The sequence below is a fragment of the Puma concolor genome, chromosome E2 (genome assembly GCF_028749965.1).
Source record: "Puma concolor isolate L17-30 chromosome E2, mPumCon1.1.hap2, whole genome shotgun sequence".
In the NCBI taxonomy this organism is placed as follows: domain Eukaryota; kingdom Metazoa; phylum Chordata; class Mammalia; order Carnivora; family Felidae; genus Puma; species Puma concolor.
Genome location: NC_141681.1, coordinates 44,125,273 through 44,145,781, shown reverse-complemented (window position 1 = coordinate 44,145,781; position 20,509 = coordinate 44,125,273). Strand labels below are relative to the sequence as shown.

Sequence of the window (20,509 nt, the reverse complement as noted above, 5' to 3'; positions counted from 1 at the left end):
TGAGAGGAAAAGAGATGAGGTGGTCCTCAGCACTTTTGCCACCAAAGATCCCAGTGGTCTTCGTCGGCCCTGTGGACACCTTACAACACTGGCTGTTGAGGACTGCTGCAATCCTCACTGTCGCTGCCTCAACTGAAAGGGCTTCGTGGAGACTATGCAGCTGGGCCTTCCCCAGAGCTGGAACCGCCACACCCCACCCAGCTGGCGCCCTTGCACTCACCTACCAGGGAAGGTCTTTCCCACGCAAACCAGTCCGTAAAGTCTGGAAGGGGTGACCCCCAGTCCGTAAAGTCTGGAAGGGGTGACTTTCAACCAAACATACAGATGCGAATGCAGGCTACAGGAAACACGCACTTCAAACGAGACACAATAATTTCTGATAAGTGACCAGGAGGAAAAATGGAGATTTATGAACTGCTGAACAATGAATTCAAAATAATTTTAAGGAAGCTCAGCAATCTATAAGAGAACACAGAAAATTCAATAAATTCAAGAGAATGATACAGGAGCAAACTGCGAAGTTCAACAGACAGACTGAAATAATAATAATAAAACAAACAGAAATTCTGGAGCTGAAGAATACAATGAATGAAATGAAAATGGCAATAGAGGTTATCAACAACAGACTTGATCAACTAGAAGAAAGAATCTGTGAACTCAAAAACAGGTCATTTGAAATTCCCCTATCAGAAAGAAAAAAAGAATGAAAAAGAGTGAAGAAGGCCTCTGTGCATTATGGGACACCAACAAATAAACAGTATTTGCATTATGGGAATCACAGAAAAAAAGAGAGAGAGGGAGGCAAAAAGCTTATTTAACACATAATGGCTAAAAACCTCTCAGGGAGGAGATATGGATGTTCAGGTACAGGAAGCTCAAAGGTCCCCATATAGATTAAACTCAAAGAAAACTTCACCAAGCCATATTATAATAAAACTGTCAAAAGTCAAAAACAGAATTCTGAAGGCAGCAAAAGGAAAAGGTCATCTCATCCAAAGGAACCCACATAAACCTACATCCCTATTTCTCAAAAGAAACCTTGCAGGAAAGAGTAGGATGATATATTCAAAGTGCTGGGGGAACATGTGATAACCAATATTTATACTTTACCCAGCAAAGCTGTCCTTCAGAATGAGGAAGAGATAAAGATTTTCCCAGAAACACAAAGCTGAGTGAATCCATGACGGCTAGGCCTACTCTACAAGAAACACCAAAGGGAGTTCTTCATGCTGAAATGAACAGATGCTAATTAGTCGCATGAAACCATATAAAAGTATCAAACTACTGGTAAAGGTAAACATGTAGTCAAATTCAGAATACTCTACTACTGTAATAGTGATGTATAAATCACTTAACTCTAATACAAGGGTTAAAAGAAAAAAGTATTTAAGATAATCATAGCTACATAACTTAGTTAATGGATATACAACATAAAAAGATGCAAACCGTGCCGTCAAAAAATTAAATGTTAGGGGATGCTCTTTTATTTAGAGCAGAAACGAAGAATGAAAGAGCCTGGTCAAGGACGCTGGGGTGAGTGTGAAAGACTTACCCAGTGAGGCCACAAGTGCAAAGTTCTCTAGCACCAGAGCACGGTACAGGAGTCTCTGAGCCCTGTCAAGGAGCTCCCGCTCCTCCTGAGACCAGTCCACAGCCACATCCTCCAAGGTCACAACAGCCCACCATGATGGGGAGAGCAGTGGCCCTGAGCCACCTCTCACTGGGACCCTCCGTCTACCCCCCAGACATCCAATCCATGCACATCCCCTCACAGGATCGACAAGGCCCGGATGCTCCTGGTGCTAGCTCTCTCCTCCTTCTTACTGATTCCTGTGTCACCCCATATCGTTCCCACACAGGCATGATGGCAAATAAATAAATGTCATTCAAGCACCAGGCATGGCATGAAAGGCTCCACCTCCTCTGCTGCCAGCAAATTCCCCAGGGGTTCCCAGATCATGCCTCTGAGACACAAGCAAACACGGGTTCAGCTTTCTCCCTTAAGCTGCTAGGAGTGAGGCCCTGGGACCCTCAGTTCCTTCTCTCTCCACTGACCCATCACTCCATGGACCATATTGCCCTCCCATCCATCACCCCCATGGTCACGGCCACCTCCTCCTCCACCCCAGCCCCCATCCAGGGTATGTCCCTGGCCTCCCCATGTTCCACTCTGCCCTTGGCACCCAAAGAGCACTTGGCAAATACAATGAAGATCCATCCTGCGCTGGTCCCCGGGTGGCCCACACTGGCAGGGGAAGCCCCCAGCCCTGCTTTAAAGGCCTCTGCACCACATCCTTTCCTGCTTCGGCCTCACCCACCTGGAACCACATTCAGGGGTCCACACCTTAAGGCCCTTCTGCTGCTGTGCTGCACACACTGTCCCCTCACTAGTCTCGGCCTCCCTCTTTCCAGTCAAGCCTCACCCAGCACTCCCACCACTGTCCCCTGGCCTTGTGTGTTCCTGAGCTCGTCTACCAGCCTGTGTAAACCTCTCCAGGCCCCACAAGGTCACCACAAAAGCCTGGCCAGCCCGCAGAGGGCTGAGGAAGCACTGGCCTTGGCCTCACTGTCATCTCACTCCCGTTACTGTTGTGCTTCCACATCCATCTAATGTGCACTCCTCTATGGAAGCCTCAAACCCTCACAAGCCCCACCTCCTCCCCCACGGCCACCACCCTCCCTCAGCTGTCTTTGTGATGCTCACCAACACCACTCAGGTGCCCAAGGCACAGATCCAGTCCTCTGGCCTTGTCCTCCCCTTCTCTGCCCCTCAGGCACCATGACCTGAAGATGTCCCTTCCCAAATGTGACTCACAGCTCTACCCTGGTCCCCATATAGGACATCACCTCGTGGTGTCTGGAACCTGAGCCCTTACCCTCAAATCCAGACATGGGCATCTTGCCGTCCATTCAATGCCTCCACTCAGAAGTCTCCGGAACTTCTCACACTCAACACGTTTGAACCAAACTCCTGATATTCCCTCTGAAAATTATTCCTACTGTTGGGAAAATGAATAAAGTTTTATACCATAAGATGGCGACAGGACTAAAACAAGCTCTGGTCTCTAGCTTAGAGACCCCTCTTCCGGGTTCTTCTTGCCCTGTTTGCTGTGCGGGAAAACCCGCCACAGATATGGAAGCTGACAACTATAAATTTCCCTTCCCCCCTTCACCCGGGATTCAGATCTTTGGAGAAACGGTCCCCTCTGAGCCCACCCGCCGATGTAAAATAAATCTCCGATCCACCAAGATCTCCGAGTGCCGCTTGGTTTTTCCACCAGCGTTCCAGCCTGGTTCCATAACACTACAAATGACTTCTCCATCTCAGTAGAGGGTAATTCTTTTCTTCCAGTTGCAAAAGCCACAACCCTTGGAATTATCTCCAGCTCCTCTCTTTCTCTTTAACCATCCATATCACAAAGTAGTCAGACCTACTTTACAAACCAACCCAGAAGCCATACGTTTTTCCCCTGCCTCCACAACCAACATCCTGATCCAGTCATTACCAATACTTATCTGGACTATTCAGTACCTTCCTCCCCCACCCCTACTCTCTGTTCTCCAGTCTGCAGCCAGAGGAAGTCTGTTAAAACATGATTCAAATGACCTCCCTTCTCTACTCTTAATGTTCCAACATTCCTAACATCCTCAGAATAGAGGCATAGTTCCTGAGACTGCCATTCTAGACCTGATTCCTACATTTTTGCTCCTTGGTCCCACCAGACATATTGGAGACGTGCAATTCCCTGAATCCCGCCAACTCAGTTTCACCTCCAAGTATCTGCAAATGCTGATCTCTGTGCCTATAACACCCCTAAATAGCATCCTCTTGGTTGTCAGAAATGGAAACCCCTTCATATAATGCCTGGTGTGGGTTCAGGACCTTGAATCTCAAGGAATCCAGGGGCCCCAGTCCCAATAGCCATGAGGGTGGCAGGTACAGCATTCCAGGACACCCCAGAGACTATATGGGTAAAGATGGGGTGGGTGAGGGACTGAGATACCCCCCACTCACCTGTGCATGATCCACAAACATTTCTGCAGCCATGGGTCCCTGTGAGAAGAGTAAGACTGTGAGTGATACGTATCCATGGTAGGGTCTCAAGGGTTCATCCAAACCTTCATCACTGCCCTGAATCAAGGTGACCTCCATTTGAATGTCTAATTTAGAAGCCTCAGTCATTAGCTTGACCTCATTGGCTGTGTGATTTGGGACAATTCAACCTCTCCTTGCTTCAGTGTCTTCTTCTGTAAAATGGGGATAGTTAAGGGAACCAACCTCATAGGGCTGGTGTTGGGATCAAACACATTAGTCCATATTAAGTGCTGAGTGTGTGCTATGACTATCATATTTGTTATTGTTCTCAATGTGAATTAAGTGATGGATTTTGAAATTCTGAATGTTTCAGATATTTTATTCATTTAAGAAAATATGATATTTAACACTTTTGATTTTAGTATATTAGTACACTGCTTAGCTGCGTATTAAGGGTAAACCAAGTATTAATTGCTTTTAAAATTTTACCTTGCTCAGGGCACCTGGGTGGCTCCATCGGTTAAGCATCTGACTTCGTCACGATCTCACGGTTTGTGAGTTTGAGCCCTGTATCGGGCTCTGTGCTGACAGCTTGGAGCCTGGAGCCTGCTTCAGATTCTGACTCCCTTTCTCTCTGCTCCTCCCCTGCTCGCGCTCTGTCTCCTTCTCAAAAATAAACGTTAAAAAAAATTTTTTTTTTAATTTACCTTGCTAAATCCATTTTAAATTTTAATTGACTACCTATAGGAACACATTTAGAGAAACAGTGATTGCTTAATTTTAAAACAAATGGTGTTCCTTAAGTTCATCAAGCTAAAAATAGGGGGTAGGGAGGATAGGCCTTGGCAGGTGGGCAGATGATAGTACTCTATACTTAAAATAGTCCTCTTTCCTTAGGGTCTACCTCGTATCATTTCTACCCCCTTACCAAGACAGCCTTAGCATTTCCTCAGCTTGACTAAGTGTTAATCAGGTTTCTTCCTGACTATAGGCTCCTAAACTCCCTTTTCTTAGAGCATTTACTTTAGGAAACTTGCAATTGTAAATTGTTTCTCCGTTTTTTCCCCCCCAAATATATGTAAATCTTCTCCTGGCCCAGTTTTCAACCCAGGAAATGACTTTCTCAAGGACTTGGGAACCATCTCTTTGCAATGTGAACACCAAAAAAACACAGCAGCCCTATCTCTCAGTCTCCGTGGGCCAGGAGAAGCCTAACTTCTACAAATACCAATTAGAAAACACATACGTCTTAATCACAGAAAAAAAGGACGTGCAATCTCAGGAGTAACTCCCTGTGCCCCGCAGATCCCACTGATCAACCTCGCCATCTGACATCCTCCAGCACTTTTCCAATGGCTCACTCCAGCACTTAAAAACCCTCCTGCCTTTCATTTCATTGGAGTTGAATTCAGTCCCTCTCTCCTACTGCAATAGCCTTGAATTGTCTTCCTTGCTTGTTTCAACTTTGCCCAGGGGGGAGTTTTACTTTGACAGTCCTCTGGCTACCCCTCTGGTCCAGCCTCATGGTAATGCTCCCAGACTCTGTTACAGGAACTTTCTCAAACTTTCCCCACTTCCTCTCATCATCCCTCCCCAAAGTCCCTTCCACACTTAGCGGCCTTTGGGAACCTTTTAAAATCCTATCTCACATCAGGTCTCTCGATTCAAAACTCTCCATGGCCCTCGGAATGAAAGCCTAACTGCTCAGGCTGCCACACCACTCACTATCTGTTTCCTGTATACAGGAAACAGGCTGCAGGTTTCCCCGAACACTCCACTCAGTAGCACTTACAAGCCTCTGCACATGACAGTCCCTCTGCCTGTAACACTATTCAACTCCTTATCACACCGAAAGTCAAAAATGGGCATCCCTGCCAGGAAGGCGCCACAGTCCGGAACAAAGGGTGTGACTGAAAGCGAACTGCATAGGGACTCATCCGGGTCTTTGGGATTCAGAGATGGGATTCCCACTGGTGTGGGTGTGAGGGATACAGTACCAACTTGCACTGGCTCCATCAGGGCACACAGGACCCTCAAGGCCCGTCAGTAAGGCAAAGCCGGGAGTTGCCAGGAACCAGGCCACAGTGCTGCAGGCTCAGCCAAACACACAGTATCACCACCGGCGGCACTCTCACCAAGTCTCAGCACCGCCTCTGTCAGTGGGGACACATTTACTTTCATGCCTCCCGCTCACTTTATCTTGGGCTCCAACAATTATTTAAGAATCGGATCAAACGGCCAGGCTCAAGAGTGATAAAAAGGACCACTGCCAAGAGAAGCCGGAAGTCCCGTCTGGGGGATTCCCCCCTCTCAGAAAGGCGTCTGTCCAGGGCCTTCATTGGCCCAGCGCTTGCAGATGCACGACGCAGGGGCATCTGGGTAATGTAGTTCCCAGGAGCCTCGGACCTTAGTGAGACGCGTTCCCGGCAGGCGTGGCATGGGGCACGAACCTAGGAAGGGGTAGACGCTGAGAAATGATGCCCCTCCCCCCCCCCCCCCCCCCCCCCCCCCGGCCCCCGCCAAGCTCTGAGAACTGGAGGGAATTTCGCTCTTCTTAAAGAGACGCCCTCCGATTTCCATGAAGTGTAGTATGCAACTGATCATGGATGTTTAGAGACTGGATTTTGGATGTCCTCCAAAGCTGGAAAATATCCCAATGCCAGTCTGATACAAAATGTGTTCCCTATTAGGTGGGAGCTAATAGATGCTATTTTGATTCTTTACAAATATATGTGGACTGAAGCTTTAGAGTTCACTTTGTGAGCCTCAGTTTATTTCCTCAAGGTGGAGAGGGGAAAACACTCCAGACAAGGCTATGAGGGGCATCTTTCAGGAGAAATTTTAGGTGAACAAGAGAAAGAGCGGACCTATGCCGGCAGACTCCATCTTGTTCTGTGTCCTCCACCTTGAATGACTATGTCCCCGACATGGCCCCTTTTCCGGGAAAATCGCAGAAACCTCAGACCACGCCTCCTCCCCTTGAGTAACCTCCCGCTCTCCCTTTCAAACTTCCCTATCAAAACGTGCCCAGCGACCTGGGTAACAGGACTCCGACCCTTCCCCAGCCAATCGGCTGAGGCCACGACCCTTCCCCAGCCAATCAGCTGAGGCCACAGCCATTACCTCACCAACTGCCCCTAGACCCCTATAAAACCTTTGTGCTTTTGAAACTCACTCTCTCTCCCCGGCATCTCACTGCTGTGTCGGTGCAGGTAGGGGATTGAGCTCGAGCTAGCTCGAATAAAGGCTCTTTGCTTTTGCATCGGACTCGGCTCCCTGGCGGTCTTTGGGGATCAGGAATTCTGGGCATAACATTTGGGGGCTCGGCCCAGGATCCCCAAGACCCCCGAGGGACCCCTGACCCGGAGAGCCTGACTGGCCACGGTTAGTGTCTGTTCCGTCTTTTCTGTGTGAGCTCATTTCTGAAATTCTGGTAGTGCCCGACACGGTCTAAGTGGACGCACTGGAGGACCACGGGCCGGGAGTTTCAGAAGACGTTTGGATCCTCCCTTTTGGAGGGACGTGGAATCCCCTCATCAGTCTTGGCGGGACGTGGAATCCCCTCAAAGGTCTGAGACGAGGCAGGTCGCTCCCGCCGGTCAGCGTGAGGCTGTCGACTAGCTTTCAGTTTTGCTTCCATGGAGTTGGAAGACTTTCTAGGGGCCCTCTGTTTGTCTGTTTCTGTGTTTCTCTGTTTTGTTCTGTGGACTTACTGGACGGACATTATGGGACAGACTCAGACTACTCCTCTAAGTATAATGATTGATCACTTTAAGGAAGAATTAATTGTTCCTCCCCCGTATAACCCCCCTAGGATGCCGGAAGAACACCATCCTCCCCCTCCGGGGGAGGCAGACACTGTTCCGAGAGTGGGAGGCGGAAACGCTCCAGTGGGAAGCCCGCCCTTTACCAGACAAAGGGCTCAGAGGGAGCAATCCGCCTCCACCGCCGACTCCAGTATTCCGCCCCTGCGAGACACCAGACCCCCAGACACGGAGGGGAATCAGCCCCATCACTATTGGCCTTTCGCCACTAGAGACCTCTACAATTGGAAAGCTCAGAATCCTAAGTTTTCTGAGAAACCGGCAGGGCTTATTGATTTATTAGACTCTGTTCTTTTTACTCAACAGCCCACGTGGGACGATTGCCAGCAGCTTTTGCAGGTCCTGTTCACGACTGAAGAAAGAGAAAGAATCCTCAGTGAGGCCCGAAAACTAGTTCCGGGCGCAGATGGGAATCCCACCACCAACCAGGCTCAGATAGATGCCTCCTTCCCCTTAACTCGGCCCCAGTGGGATATCAACACGGCAGAAGGTAAGGAGAGGCTCCGGGTCTACCGCCAGACTCTAATGGGGGGTCTCCGAATGGCTGCTAGAAAGCCAACCAATTTGGCCAAAGTAGGAAATGCGCAACAGGGAAAAGATGAATCTCCGGCTGCCTTTTTAGAACGGATCATGGAGGCATTCCGTACCCATACCCCCATGGATCCAGAAGCTCCGGAAAGCAAGGCAGCTGTTATCATGGCCTTTGTAAACCAATCGGCCATAGACATTAGGAAAAAATTACAGAAAATAGATAGACTAGGAGAAAAAAGTCTGCAGGACTTACTGGTGGTAGCCGAAAAGGTATATAATAACCAGGAGCCTCCTGAGGACAAGCAGCTTCGTGCCATGGCGGCTGCCAGCAGTAAGCAGACTCGAGACCTGGCCAGAATACTACTAGCTATCACTGCCGACTCCCCCGAGGAACGAGACCGCCGTCTCCGGCAGCTGGCAGACGACGCAAGAAAAGGTAAAGGAACCACCAAGGGGGGGAAGCAGAGGCTGCAGAAAGATCAGTGCGCATACTGCAAGGAGATAGGGCATTGGGCCCGAGATTGTCCGAAAAAGGCCGGCGGGAAGGGAAGCAAGACTGATAGAGTAAAAGTCCTAGAGCTAGATGAACTGAGTGATTAGGGGAGTCGGGATTCGGACCCTCTCCCCGAACCCAGGGTAACTCTTAAAGTGGAGGGGACCCCTGTTGACCTCCTCATCGACACTGGAGCACAACATTTGGTCCTCCGCACCCCACAAGGAAAACTAGCCAGCAAGAAGTCCTGGGTACAAGGGGCAACTGGTATGAGCCACTATTCATGGACTACCCGAAGAACGGTAGATTTGGGGCCAGGCCGGGTATCCCACTCCTTTATGGTAATACCAGAATGCGCCTACCCGCTGTTAGGACGGGACTTACTGACCAAGATTGGAGCTCAGATAACTTTCAGACAAGGGTGGCCTCACCGATGGCAAGGGCCACCCCATCCAGGTCCTGACCATGAAACTGGAGGATGAATACCGCCTCCACCAGGAGGCGCTCCCGAGAGAGGATACTATAGACAAATGGCTACAAGAATTCCCCTCGGTTTGGGCAGAGACGGGGGAGGGGGGGGGGGGGATAAGACTAGCCACTCCCAGGACCCTGGTCTTGGTAGAGCTCAAGCCAGGAGAAAGTCTGGTAAGGATCAAACAATACCCCATGTCTCAGGAGGCCTGGAAGGGGATCCAGCCACACATCCGGAGACTATGAAGCCTAGGGGTACTAGTTCCTTGCCAGTCTCCCTGGAACACCCCCCTACTGCTGGTCAAAAAGCCTCACACAGATGACTACCGACCGGTACAAGACCTCCGGGAAGTAAATAAGAGGGTCGCGGACATACACCCAACTGTTCCCAATCCATATACTCTCGAGCTCCTTGGCGCCCTCCTAGGTCTGGTATACTGTACTAGATTTAAAGGACACCTTCTTCAGTCTGCTGCTGGCACCCCAGAGCCAACCCTTGTTCGCCTTCGAGTGGCATGATCCGGAGGAGGGCTACAGTGGACAACTCACCTGGACACGGCTATCTCAGGGATTCAAAAATTCACCCACCATCTTCGACGAGGCACTACACGAGGACCTGGGTGAGTACAGAAGGGAACACCCTGGCCTCACCCTCCTGCAGTACGTAGATGACATCCTGATTGCTGCTGACATGGCCAAAGACTGTGAGCGAGGGACCCAGGACCTGCTGGCTACCCTGGGGGCCTTAGGGTACCGGGCATCCGTGAAGAAGGCTCAGATATGCAGGGAGAGGGTAAGTTACCTGGGATATATCCTGGAGGGCGGACAGCAGCGGTTATCAGATGCCAGAAAAGAAACTGTCCTAAAGATCCCTACTCCCACCTCCCGAAGAGAAGTGAGGGAATTCCTAGGATCAGCCAGCTACTGCCGCCTCTGGGTTCCAGGTTTTGCTGAGATCGCCAGTCCCCTATATGAAGCTACCAAAGAGGGGAAAACATTTAAATGGGCTGAAAAAGAAGAAACTGCCTTTAATCAGTTAAAAAAGGCCCTCCTAAGTGCCCCAGCCCTGGGCCTACCAGACATTACGAAGCCCTTCCACCTCTTTGTAGACGAACATAAGGGAATAGCAAAAGGGGTTCTAACTCAAGCCTTAGGCCCCTGGAACCGCCCGGTGGCTTACCTGTCCAAGAAACTAGGCCCAGTGGCTGCCAGCTGGCCGCCATGCCTAAGAATTATTGCAGCGACAGCACTCCTAGTCAAGGACGCAGACAAACTGACCCTAAGACAGGAGATCTGGATCATGACCCCACACGCCATTGAAGGGGTCCTGAAACAGCCTCCTGATAGATGGATGAGCAACACACATATGACTTATTACCAGAGCCTCCTACTCAACCCTCCATGGGTGCGGTTCCACCCCAGTGCAGCCCTCAATCCTGCAACCCTGCTGCCCGGCCCTGCCCTAGGTGCTCCACTACATGACTGTGGGAATCATGAAACAAGTACATGGATTCTGGACAGACCTGACCGACAGGCCCCTCCCCGATGCCGAGGCTACTTGGTTCACTGATGGCAGCAGCTTTGTGCGGGATGGACACAGGTATGCGGGTGCAGCGGTGGTCACCAAAACAGACACCGTATGGGCGGAGGCTCTACCCTCCGGGACGGCAGCCCAGCGAGCAGAGCTCATAGCCCTCACCAAGGCGCTAACGTTGGGAGCTAGAAAACGGCTTAACAACTACCGGACTTGGAGACCCAGTTTTACCAGACCAGCCCGAATACTCCCAGGAGGAGTTACAGAGGATCAAGAAACTCCCCATGGCCCAGGAGATAAAGGGATGGTGGTATACAGCTAACAAGGAGCTCATGCTGCCAGACCGGCTCGGAGACTCAATATTAGAGCACATGCATCGGTCTACTCACATGGGGGCCCAAAAATTAAAAGACTTAATCCGACATGCCGGAATCAAGATTCACCAACAGGACACCAAAATAGAGCAAGTTGTATCTGCCTGCAAGACCTGCCAACTCACCAACGCGAGAGCCACATCAACTAAAAAAGGAACCAGGCTCAGAGGCACCAGACCGGGAGCCCAATGGGAAGTCGACTTCACTGAAGTCAAACCAGGAAAGTATGGTTATAAATATCTTTTAGTATTTACAGACACCTTCTCTGGCTGGGTGGAGGCATACCCAACCAAGCATGAAACGGCTCAGACGGTGGCTAAGAAGCTACTAGAAGACATCTTACCCAGGTATGGTTTTCCTGCCACCATAGGATCAGACAATGGGCCAGCTTTTATCTCATAGGTAATGCAGGCAGTAGCCAAGGCGGTGGGGGCAAACTGGAAATTACATTGTGCTTATAGGCCCCTGAGCTCAGGACAGGTAGAAAGAATGAATAGAACCCTAAAAGAGATCCTTACCAAATTAGCCATGGAGACTGGCGGGGACTGGGTGACTCTCCTACTATATGCCCTTTACCAGGTTAGGAACACTCCTTACACCTTGGGTTTTACTCCCTATGAGATCATGTTTGGCAGGCCACCCCCTATTATTCCCAACCTTCAAGCTGAACTTTTGCTGAGTTTAAAGAGCAAGAACTTTTTCTTTCCTTGAGAGGGCTCCAGAGGGCGCACGAGGACATTTGGCCACACCTCCGTGCCATCTACGAGGCTGGCCCGACCCCGACACCTCATCAGTACAGGCAGGGAGACTGGGTCCACCAAGAGACCCTCAAGCCGCGCTGGAAGGGACCCTACATCGTGGTGCTGACAACCTCCACCGCTCTCAAAGTAGATGGCATCGTGACCTGGGTCCATCACACCCACGTTCGGCCAGCGGACCCCTCCTCGATCCAGAAGGACTTCATCACGTGATGGGCCGTCAATCGGGACCAACACAACCCACTCAAGCTCAAGCTACAGCGCATTCGACCCACCTAATATTGGTAACTCTGTTAGCTCTGCTTGTCACTGCTCATGCTGCCGGGAGTCCCCATGCCCCCCAAGATATCACCTGGCAGATCATAGACACCAGCTCGGAGACAATACTTAATCAGACCTCCCAGAGCCACCCCAGGGACACTTGGTTCCCAGAACTTTGCATAGACCTCCAAACTGTTCCCCTTGTCACCATACGCTCCCAGATTACAAAATAGAAATGCAGCCGGTCCCATGATTGGGTCCGCAAGCTACATGACAAGGGGGGAATGAAAGAGCGGACCTATGCCGACCGACTCCATCTTGTTCTGTGTCCTCCACCTTGAGTGATAATGTCCCGACATGGCCCCTTTTCTGGGAAAATCACAGAAACCTCAGACCACGCCTCCTCCCCTTGAGTAACCTCCCTCTCTCCCTTTCAAACTTCCCGATCAAAACATGCCCAGCTCAAAACACGCCCAGCGACCTGGGTAACAGGACTCCGACCCGTTCCCCAGCCAATCGGCTGAGGCCACAGCCATTACCTCACCAACTGCCCCTAGACCCCTATAAAACCTTTGTGCTTTTGAAACTCGCTCTCTCCCCAGCATCTCACCGCTGCGTCGGTGCAGGTAGGGGATTGAGCTCGAGCTAGCTCGAATAAAGGCTCTTTACTTTTGCATCGGACCCGGCTCCCTGGCTGTCTTTGGGGATCACGAATTCTGGGTATAACGCAAGGGTTGTGCTGGGCCACTGGTTCAAACAGAACACTTCCCAGTCTATTTCCAATCCAGGAGCAACACTGTCTTATCCTGATAATATTTCTTAATTCATAAGCTTACGTATGTTAAAAACAAAGACAAACAAGGGGGGGAGGCAAACCATAAGAGACTCTTAAATACAGAGAACAAACAGGGTTGATGGGGGGTGGGGGAGAGGGGAAAGTGGGTGATGGGCATTGAGGAGGAGGGCACTTGTTGGGATGAGCACTGGGTGTTGTATGTAAGCCAATTTGACAATAAATTTAAAAAGACAAGCAAACCAAAACAAACCAGAACCAGACTGCTTTAAGTAGTAAAAACAAATTTTCTTCAGGAACTATTGCAATAGGGACACTAGACTTCAGACTCAATGGAACTGGGCTCAATTCTGAATACAAGTCAAAGTCAGGATTTATAGCTGTAATATAATGATTTATAAAGAAATATATATTTCAGGGGCACCTGGGTGGCTCAGTTGGTTAAGCATCTGACTGTGGCTCAGGACATGATCCCACAGTTCCTGCATTGGAGCCCCACATGGGTCTCTGTGCTGACAGCTCAGAGCCTGGAGCCTGCTTTGGATCCTGTGCCTCCCTCTCTCTCTCTGCCCCTCGTCCACTCACTCCCTGTCTCCCTCTCTCTCGCTCTCAAAAATAAACATTAAAAAAATATATATATTTCATCATTCAAATCATGTGTATATATATGTGTGTGTGTTTATATATGTACACACACATATATATATTTCTGTTATGTTTACTCTTCATCCACAGTTCCTAAAAACTCCTTAGAGCCATACACGTAAAAAGGGGTGTCTTGTTATTAATGATGGTGACTTTTAGACCCCATCCAAGGGCAGGGCTAGTTGACAGGAAAACCAACCCTGTAATCAGGGAACTGGAACTTTCAGCCCTGCCCCACCCCCACCTCTGGGAAGGGGAGAGAGGCTGGAAGTTGAATCAGCCAATGATTTAGTCAATAGTGACTATCGATGAGGCCTCCCTAAAAGCAAAAGGACTGGGTTTAGAGAGCTTCCCGGTTGGTGAACAGGTGGAGGTTTGGGAAGAATGGTGGGCCTAGAGAAGGCATGAGAGCTCCACACCCTTTCCCCAGACCTCCCTCTATGTATTTCTTCATCTAGCTGTTGATTCATGTGGGAAATAAGTTCAAGAATTCCCTGAGCTTGCACCAGTGGGTTAACAAGGCTTAGGACAAAAGCATCCAGAATAGCTAAACAGGGTAATAGACCACCACAGTAGGGTGAAATTGCCCAGAGCGGAGCTAATCTGCAAAAGAAAGGTGCCTCATTGACCCTGAGGTAGCATGTTCTGTCTTATCCCCTAGGCAAGTTAAGATAACAGACAAGGCGCCTGGTGTCCAGTGCCTGCCATAAACAGCCATCTGCTTGGCGCTGGGATCTTGTTTTGTATTGACCCAAACCCCTAACACCGCGTATCTTCAAAACCCTCTTTCACATACTTGAGTGTGTGATAGCTGTTAATGATAACTGTTTCATTGTCCACCATGTTTGTTAGCCTTCTGATCCAAATAAAAGAGGAGGAAGGACCCTTACTCAGGGCTCTTGTCTCTACCTGGACATTAGCCCCTCTCACATTTAATTCTGCATCTGCTTTCTGGCTGGACAAGAGAGAACTCCAGGCTCAAAGTCTGAGACAGATTCGAATCTTTTATCACATCTTTTAATAAACTGGTTAATGCAAGGGAGTGTTTCCCTGAGTTTTCCATGCTGCTCTAAGAAATTAAAAAAACCTAAGGAGGAGGTTCTTGGAAACTTCAGTGTGTAGGCAGGTGGTCAAAAGACATCTGCGGTGGGGGGTGGAAGGTGTCTTGTAGGACTGAACCCTTAACCTGTGGAGTCTGTTGCTATCTCCAGGTAGACTGTGGCAGAGTTGAGCTGAAAATTGCTTGGTGTTGTGGGGAGGAAACCTATGCGTGCATGTTGAAATTGCAGCTGGGTACCCTAAAAGAATATCCAAACAGGGTGGAGGTCAGTGAGTAGAAAATTACTGACAGGAAATATCAAGGGTAAGAGGGATTCTGGCAGAATAGACTTAATAGGAGTCTTATTGAAGGCAGACCAAGTTGATTGGATAGAACCTGGTAGATTGGGGGGGATAAGGAATTTGATTGGATATTGAGTGTAGGGGATTTTAGGTAAACCAGCTTAATATTTTTGCTACAACTGGGTAATGCAGGCTGGACAGGGAAAGCCAAGGTTTTACTGTACATGATTTGCAAATATTTTCTCTGAACCAGTAGGTAAAAGTCTTCAGCTTTAAGTCAAATTATCTCATTTCAGAAGCTGAAAACAACCTGTGAGGTTGAAGAGTCCCTTTAGGATGCAGGCGGGGGCAGACCACAGAACCACACAAAGGTCCCCTTTCCTCACGTTTGGTTTCTTCACCCCACAGCGCTGCTGTCTGTCCAGTGGAGCAAAGCAGGTCTCTCCTGACTTCCCCCATGCCCTCCCTGCTTGCCTAGCCCCACACTCAAGGTAGCAATTTAGTAACTTTGGGGACTTGCTAGTTCCCTATTTTCTGAAAATATGTGTATTTTTAGATGGTAATTGTCATGGAAACCTCTTAGAAGGGATTTCACTGTCCTTCATCCAGAGCCTGAAATCCTGCATTTCCCTGCCCTGCTTTTTTTCCCTTTCACATGTGAAACACAGAGGGAAGTCACCAATAGCCCTTTCTTGCTTTTAAACTCTAATTCTAAATTGTATGTTTTTCTGTGCCACTGCTGAGTAACCAATTTTCCCTAAGATCATTCGGAACGTATTTTGTCCCTAATGCAAACTTGCAGTGTCCCTGTGGGGCTAGTGGAGCTTCAGACCCTGTGGCAGAAGGAAATCCTGCTCTCAGGTCTTCCTGTCCCCTTCCTCCCTCTGTCCTGCAGCCACATCTTCAGAGTGGAGGGGGTTCCCAGAGCTGGCCTCTCAGACCTTTCAAGCCCTGTCTACCCCCAGAGACATCATGCCCACCTCTGACTGTGGGACACAAAGAATTTAACAAAAATCCCCTACCCCTGGACAAGCAGAGCAAAACTAATTCCATTTTGTGCTACACCCACCATCTCATGTATAACCCCCACATGACCTACTTATTGCCTAAGACATTCCCCCACCCTAGTCAAGCCGCTGAGCACACCCTTACTGGAAACCGGCTCATATAGGAATATAAAACCCCTAACTGCCAAAGAATGTAAACCCCGCCTTTTGATCACCAAACTTGCACACCAATTCTGACCAGAGTGATAGGCTAGTTCAGTTACTATACGGTAAATTGTAATTCAATTGGCCACCTGCGTGTGGACTGACATGACTATGCAACTTTCTGTGTGTGTTACAATCTCATTGGCCACTGGCTCCTATAAAACTGCTACGCCTCTTAACCTAGGGGTCCAAGTCCCTGCTCCGCTGTGTCGGGTATACTTGGGCCCAAGCTCGAGCTTGCAAATAAACCCTCGTGCGCTTGCATCGGTATCGGCTCCTTGGTGGTCTCTCGGATTCGAAATCTGGGGCATTACATGACCCCACAACTCAGCTGCAAAGGAACAGGGTTGTGGCTCTATCCCTTCTCATTTCTCATGTTGGGCTTTAGCCAAAACATTGGTTGCTTTTGTAAAGTGTGAAAGCCATCTATTGTTAACAATGTAGACTCTACCAGAGTGCCTGGGTGGCTCAGTTGGTTAAGCATCCGACTTAGGCTCAGATCATGATCTCACGATCCGTGTGATTGAGCCCCGCGTGGGGCTCTGTGCTGACAGCTTGGAGCCTGGAGCCTGCTTCAGATTCTGTGTCTCTCTCTCTCTGACCCGCCCCCGTTCATGCTCTGTCTCTCTGTCTCAAAAACAAATAAACAAAAAAACTTTTTTTTAATGTGGACTCTACCTGGAATGATTTGCCTTCACCGTGTTTTAAGTTTGAAGAAAGCAGGTCTAATGTTCTGTGTACCTTGGCCATTGTTCCGTTGTGCCAGAGGCAAACTAGCTCTGAGGAACAGGAGAGAAGGGGTCTGTCAGGGGGCTGTGGTTGCTCCTCTGAGGGGATTGGGAAGCCCTGCCCAGGGCCCAGGGGACGCTCACGAAGCACCTCTTCCTCCTCCTGTTTCCAGCTTCCAGGCCACATTTACTGATGTGGAAAACAAAGGCAGAAGAAAAACAATTGAACAGTCTTACAACTTACAGCCCATTGACGAGTCCTTGAGACGACAGACAGTGACCTTCTAGGAACTCAGCTGCCTGGATGTTAATAGTTTGCTAAGGGCAAAAAGCAATCTTAGCTTAACATTAGTCCAACCTCCTGGATCCTGTAAGTCTCTTTTAACATAATAAAAATTCCCTTGGAAACTTCCTTTATCTCTACCCACCCTCCCCCAGATGTATGTTAGCAATCATCCTCCAAGCATATGGTCCACTGACATACATCTGAAGTATCTCATGACTGAAGTGTTTCTAGAAAGTAATAAATGACCTTTTCCTAACACCAGTGAGCACCTGGAAACTTTCCTTCCAAATTCGTTACACTTCTGCTATCCCTAACCCCCTCGCGACTTGAAAGTATATAATGGGCCACTTCACACAACCCAGTGCAGCTCTTTCTGCCCAACGGTCCTGTCCCTGTGCTTTCCTAAAACCTCCCTTTTTGCACCGAAAACCCTGCAAGAATTCTTTGTTGACCATTTGCTCCAGACCTGAACATTTCACATCATTACCACCAGCAAGGAAAGCATCTTCATGACAATGATGGCCACTTCCTAAATACAGCCCGAGAATGTAATCTAACTCAGCAAAAAAAGAAAGCCACTTAAAAGTGAAATGAGAATGGTGGAATATTGAAAATGTTTTTAAGAGCATTTTGTTATGCCCAGAATTCCTGATCCCCAAAGACCACCAGGGAGCTGAGTCCCATGCAAAAGCAAAGAGCCTTTATTCGAGCTAGCTCCAGCTCAATCCCCTACCTGCACCGAAGCAGCGGTGAGATGCTGGGGAGAGAGAGCGAGTTTCAAAAGCACAAAGGTTTTATAGGGGTCTAGGGACAGTTGGTGAGGTAATGGCTGTGGCCTCAGCCGATTGGCCGGGGAAGGGTCATGGCCTCGGCCGATTGGCTGGGGAAGGGTCGGAGTCCTATTACCTAGGTCGCTGGGCATGTTTTGATCTGGAAGTTTCAAGGGGTGAGGGGGAGGTTACTCAAGGCGAGGAGGTGTGGTCAAGGTGGAGGACACAGAACAAGATGGAGTCGGCCGGTGTAGGTCCCTCCTTTCACATTTAAAGATGTTAAACATACATATAAAATGAAAAGTAAAATTTTAAAAAGAATGTGAATCTCTTTTTGTTCTTGTAATTTGTCTAAAAAGGAATATATATATATGTGTGTATATGTATATATACAGATATATATATATGATGAGGGAGCATAAGGCAGGATGAGGGCAACATACAAGCTCGCACACCCCTCCCCCACAGGTGGGATCTGTGTGATATCCCTTAGTCACTCCTGGCTGCCCAAGACCAAAGGAAAGGAAAGAAAACAAATGCTTAACTGATAGAGATCACGGTCCTGCAGGACGGGTGGGGGGAGGGGGGGTCTTCATTAGTTTACACATATCTTAGTAAATTACAAGAAAAAGGCAATCTTATCAATGGCCAGCCAGCAGATCTCCAGAGCCCTATAGACTCAGTTTCCTGGAGCCCCAACCTCACCCTCCCCTCCAGAGTGATGTAGGGAACAAAGGCAAGAAGGGAATGGCAGACAGTGTTGAATTTCCTTATAACCTGGGGCCCATTGACAAATACTTGAGGCTGGCAGAGGAAAACATTTCTCCAGGGACTCCCTACCTACTTGATGTTAATGCTTTGCTAGAGGAAAAACAACCTTAGCTTGGCAACAGCAGGCCTGCACTGATCTCTGAGTCTTTAGCATATGAAAGTCCTTGGAAACTTTCCTTTTGACTTTACCTCCCTCAAATCCATGGTATATAACCAGCCTTTCTACACAATCCCACTGCAGCCCTTCCTGCCAACACGGGCCCGGTCCTGTGCTTTAATACAATCACCTTTTTGCACCAAAGGTGTCTTCTAGAATTCTTCCTTGGCTGTCATCTCCGGACATGTGATGAGCTTTTGGAGGGTCCGGAGATGACACATATACCTGACCCATGGTCTGGAATTCATCTACCCTTACCACAGAGTATTCTTAGAAATGGAGGTTTCCCTAAAGCCAGGAGTTCACCAGAAAGATGTGGTCTCCAAGGACTTAGACGTGGATGGGATGCGCTCCAGCTCTGGTGTGGCCCCTCTCTCATCATCCTGCCACTGCCACTGCCACTTTTCATCCTCGTCCTCGCCCTTCCATGTGTCTCTCAGGTCAGCCTCCTTTGGACGAGGGTCTGGGAGAGTGACTGGGACAGCAGAGCTTCATAGAAGTTCCTCTCCCCCGGTGGGGCAGGAGGGCTGGCCGAGGAGAGTATTTGCGCCCTTGGGGAAGGATCTTTATCCTTCCTGAGCGGCGAACACACTGGAGGTGCCAGCAGACACAGTGGCTTCTCTCTGGGAGTCCCGCCTGCTCACCGAGCAGGGACCCCGAGGGGAGCCGCGGGGCCGCGGGGTCAGATACGGCCTCTGGGGGGCGACCCAACAGCGAGGGGTGCAGGCCCAGGAGGCTGCAAGCATCCGAGGTGAGGGGCGGGACAGGGGTGACCCAGGATCCATGGGGACACTGGGGGGCACCGGCGGGCGGGGGAGCTGCCTGCACAAGGTGTCACGAAGAGCCGTCCGCTTGCGGGCGAATCCCTGGACTCTGTAGAAAAGTCAGCGGGGTGTCCTAGCTTGCGACCCCTCGGCGGCCAGCGCGCCCTTCGCCCCAGGCTCGCGAGGGCCACCGGGCCGGGTGACAGAGAACGGGCGCGCAGCGGGCCACGCACGGGCTCCAGAAAAGTCGACGAGGGCAAAGGGCGAGGCCAACGGTCTGGCCCCGCGGGACTCGGTAGCCTCTGGCCGCGCGCACCGGGCTGCAGTTGGAGGGACCAGGCGTCGCCTCGCTCGGTGGGACCGGCCACGACCGCGGCGTGGGCGCCCAACCGCCGCCTCAGCTCCCTGGGTCCTCCACCCTTTCCCTTGGATCCCCGAGGGCGGCGCCTGTCGCACGCGAGTCCCGGCAGCCGGGACCCTCCGATGGGGGACCGGGCTCAGCGGCGGGGCCAGCCAGGTTCGGCCGGATGCGGGGACGTGGGGGAGCTGGCCCCGGGAGGGAGAGCCCCAGGCCGACGGGCAGGCGGCAGCGGGGCCAGCGTCCAGGTGCTGAGCGACACGGGACAGAGCGCCCCGGGCGCCAGAGCCCCCGGGCGCGTCTCTCCAAGCGCCGCCGCGGAGGACAGCAGTTAGGCCGGCGCCCCGCCGCCGCGTGCGGGTGGCCCAGGGCCCGGGACAGCCACCTCCAGATGCTTCACGGG

At 50.2% G+C, this 20,509-nt stretch overlaps 1 protein-coding gene and 2 long non-coding RNA genes across 4 annotated transcripts in view; 1 reads left to right on the top strand and 2 right to left on the bottom strand.

The window, feature by feature from the left end:
• The window catches only part of LOC147573527 (uncharacterized), a 45,656-nt gene extending 43,624 nt beyond the window's left edge, over positions 1-2,032 (bottom strand). Inside the window, exon 1 of the long non-coding RNA XR_015245161.1 lies at positions 1,553-2,032. This is a non-coding gene — a long non-coding RNA (uncharacterized LOC147573527). The remainder of the gene's footprint in view (positions 1-1,552) is intronic.
• Positions 2,033-2,723: 691 nt separating this feature from the next.
• On the bottom strand, positions 2,724-6,365 carry LOC147573526 (uncharacterized). Its single transcript, XR_015245167.1, has 3 exons — positions 4,526-6,365; positions 4,016-4,054; positions 2,724-2,999 (listed from the first exon to the last, which is right to left on the bottom strand). It is a non-coding gene; the product is annotated as an uncharacterized LOC147573526 (long non-coding RNA).
• A 2,953-nt stretch (positions 6,366-9,318) lies between these two features.
• On the top strand, positions 9,319-12,075 carry LOC147573525 (retrovirus-related Pol polyprotein from transposon opus). Of its 2 annotated transcripts, none has more exons than XM_086691107.1 (2): positions 9,319-11,610; positions 11,986-12,075. In XM_086691107.1, the coding sequence occupies exon 1, from the start codon at positions 10,047-10,049 to the stop codon at positions 10,923-10,925; it is 879 nt and encodes a 292-aa protein (XP_086547233.1). In that variant the 5' UTR covers positions 9,319-10,046; the 3' UTR covers positions 10,926-11,610; positions 11,986-12,075. The 2 variants fall into 2 exon arrangements, with proteins under 2 accessions (XP_086547233.1, XP_086547232.1); XM_086691106.1 differs by having other exon boundaries at positions 11,976-12,075.
• Positions 12,076-20,509: the final 8,434 nt, after the last annotated feature.

What these genes read in the sequence shown, in the direction of transcription:
- LOC147573525 (XM_086691107.1), top strand. Translation starts at nt 10,047, where the DNA reads ATGGCCAAAGACTGTGAGCGAGGGACCCAGGACCTGCTGGCTACCCTG.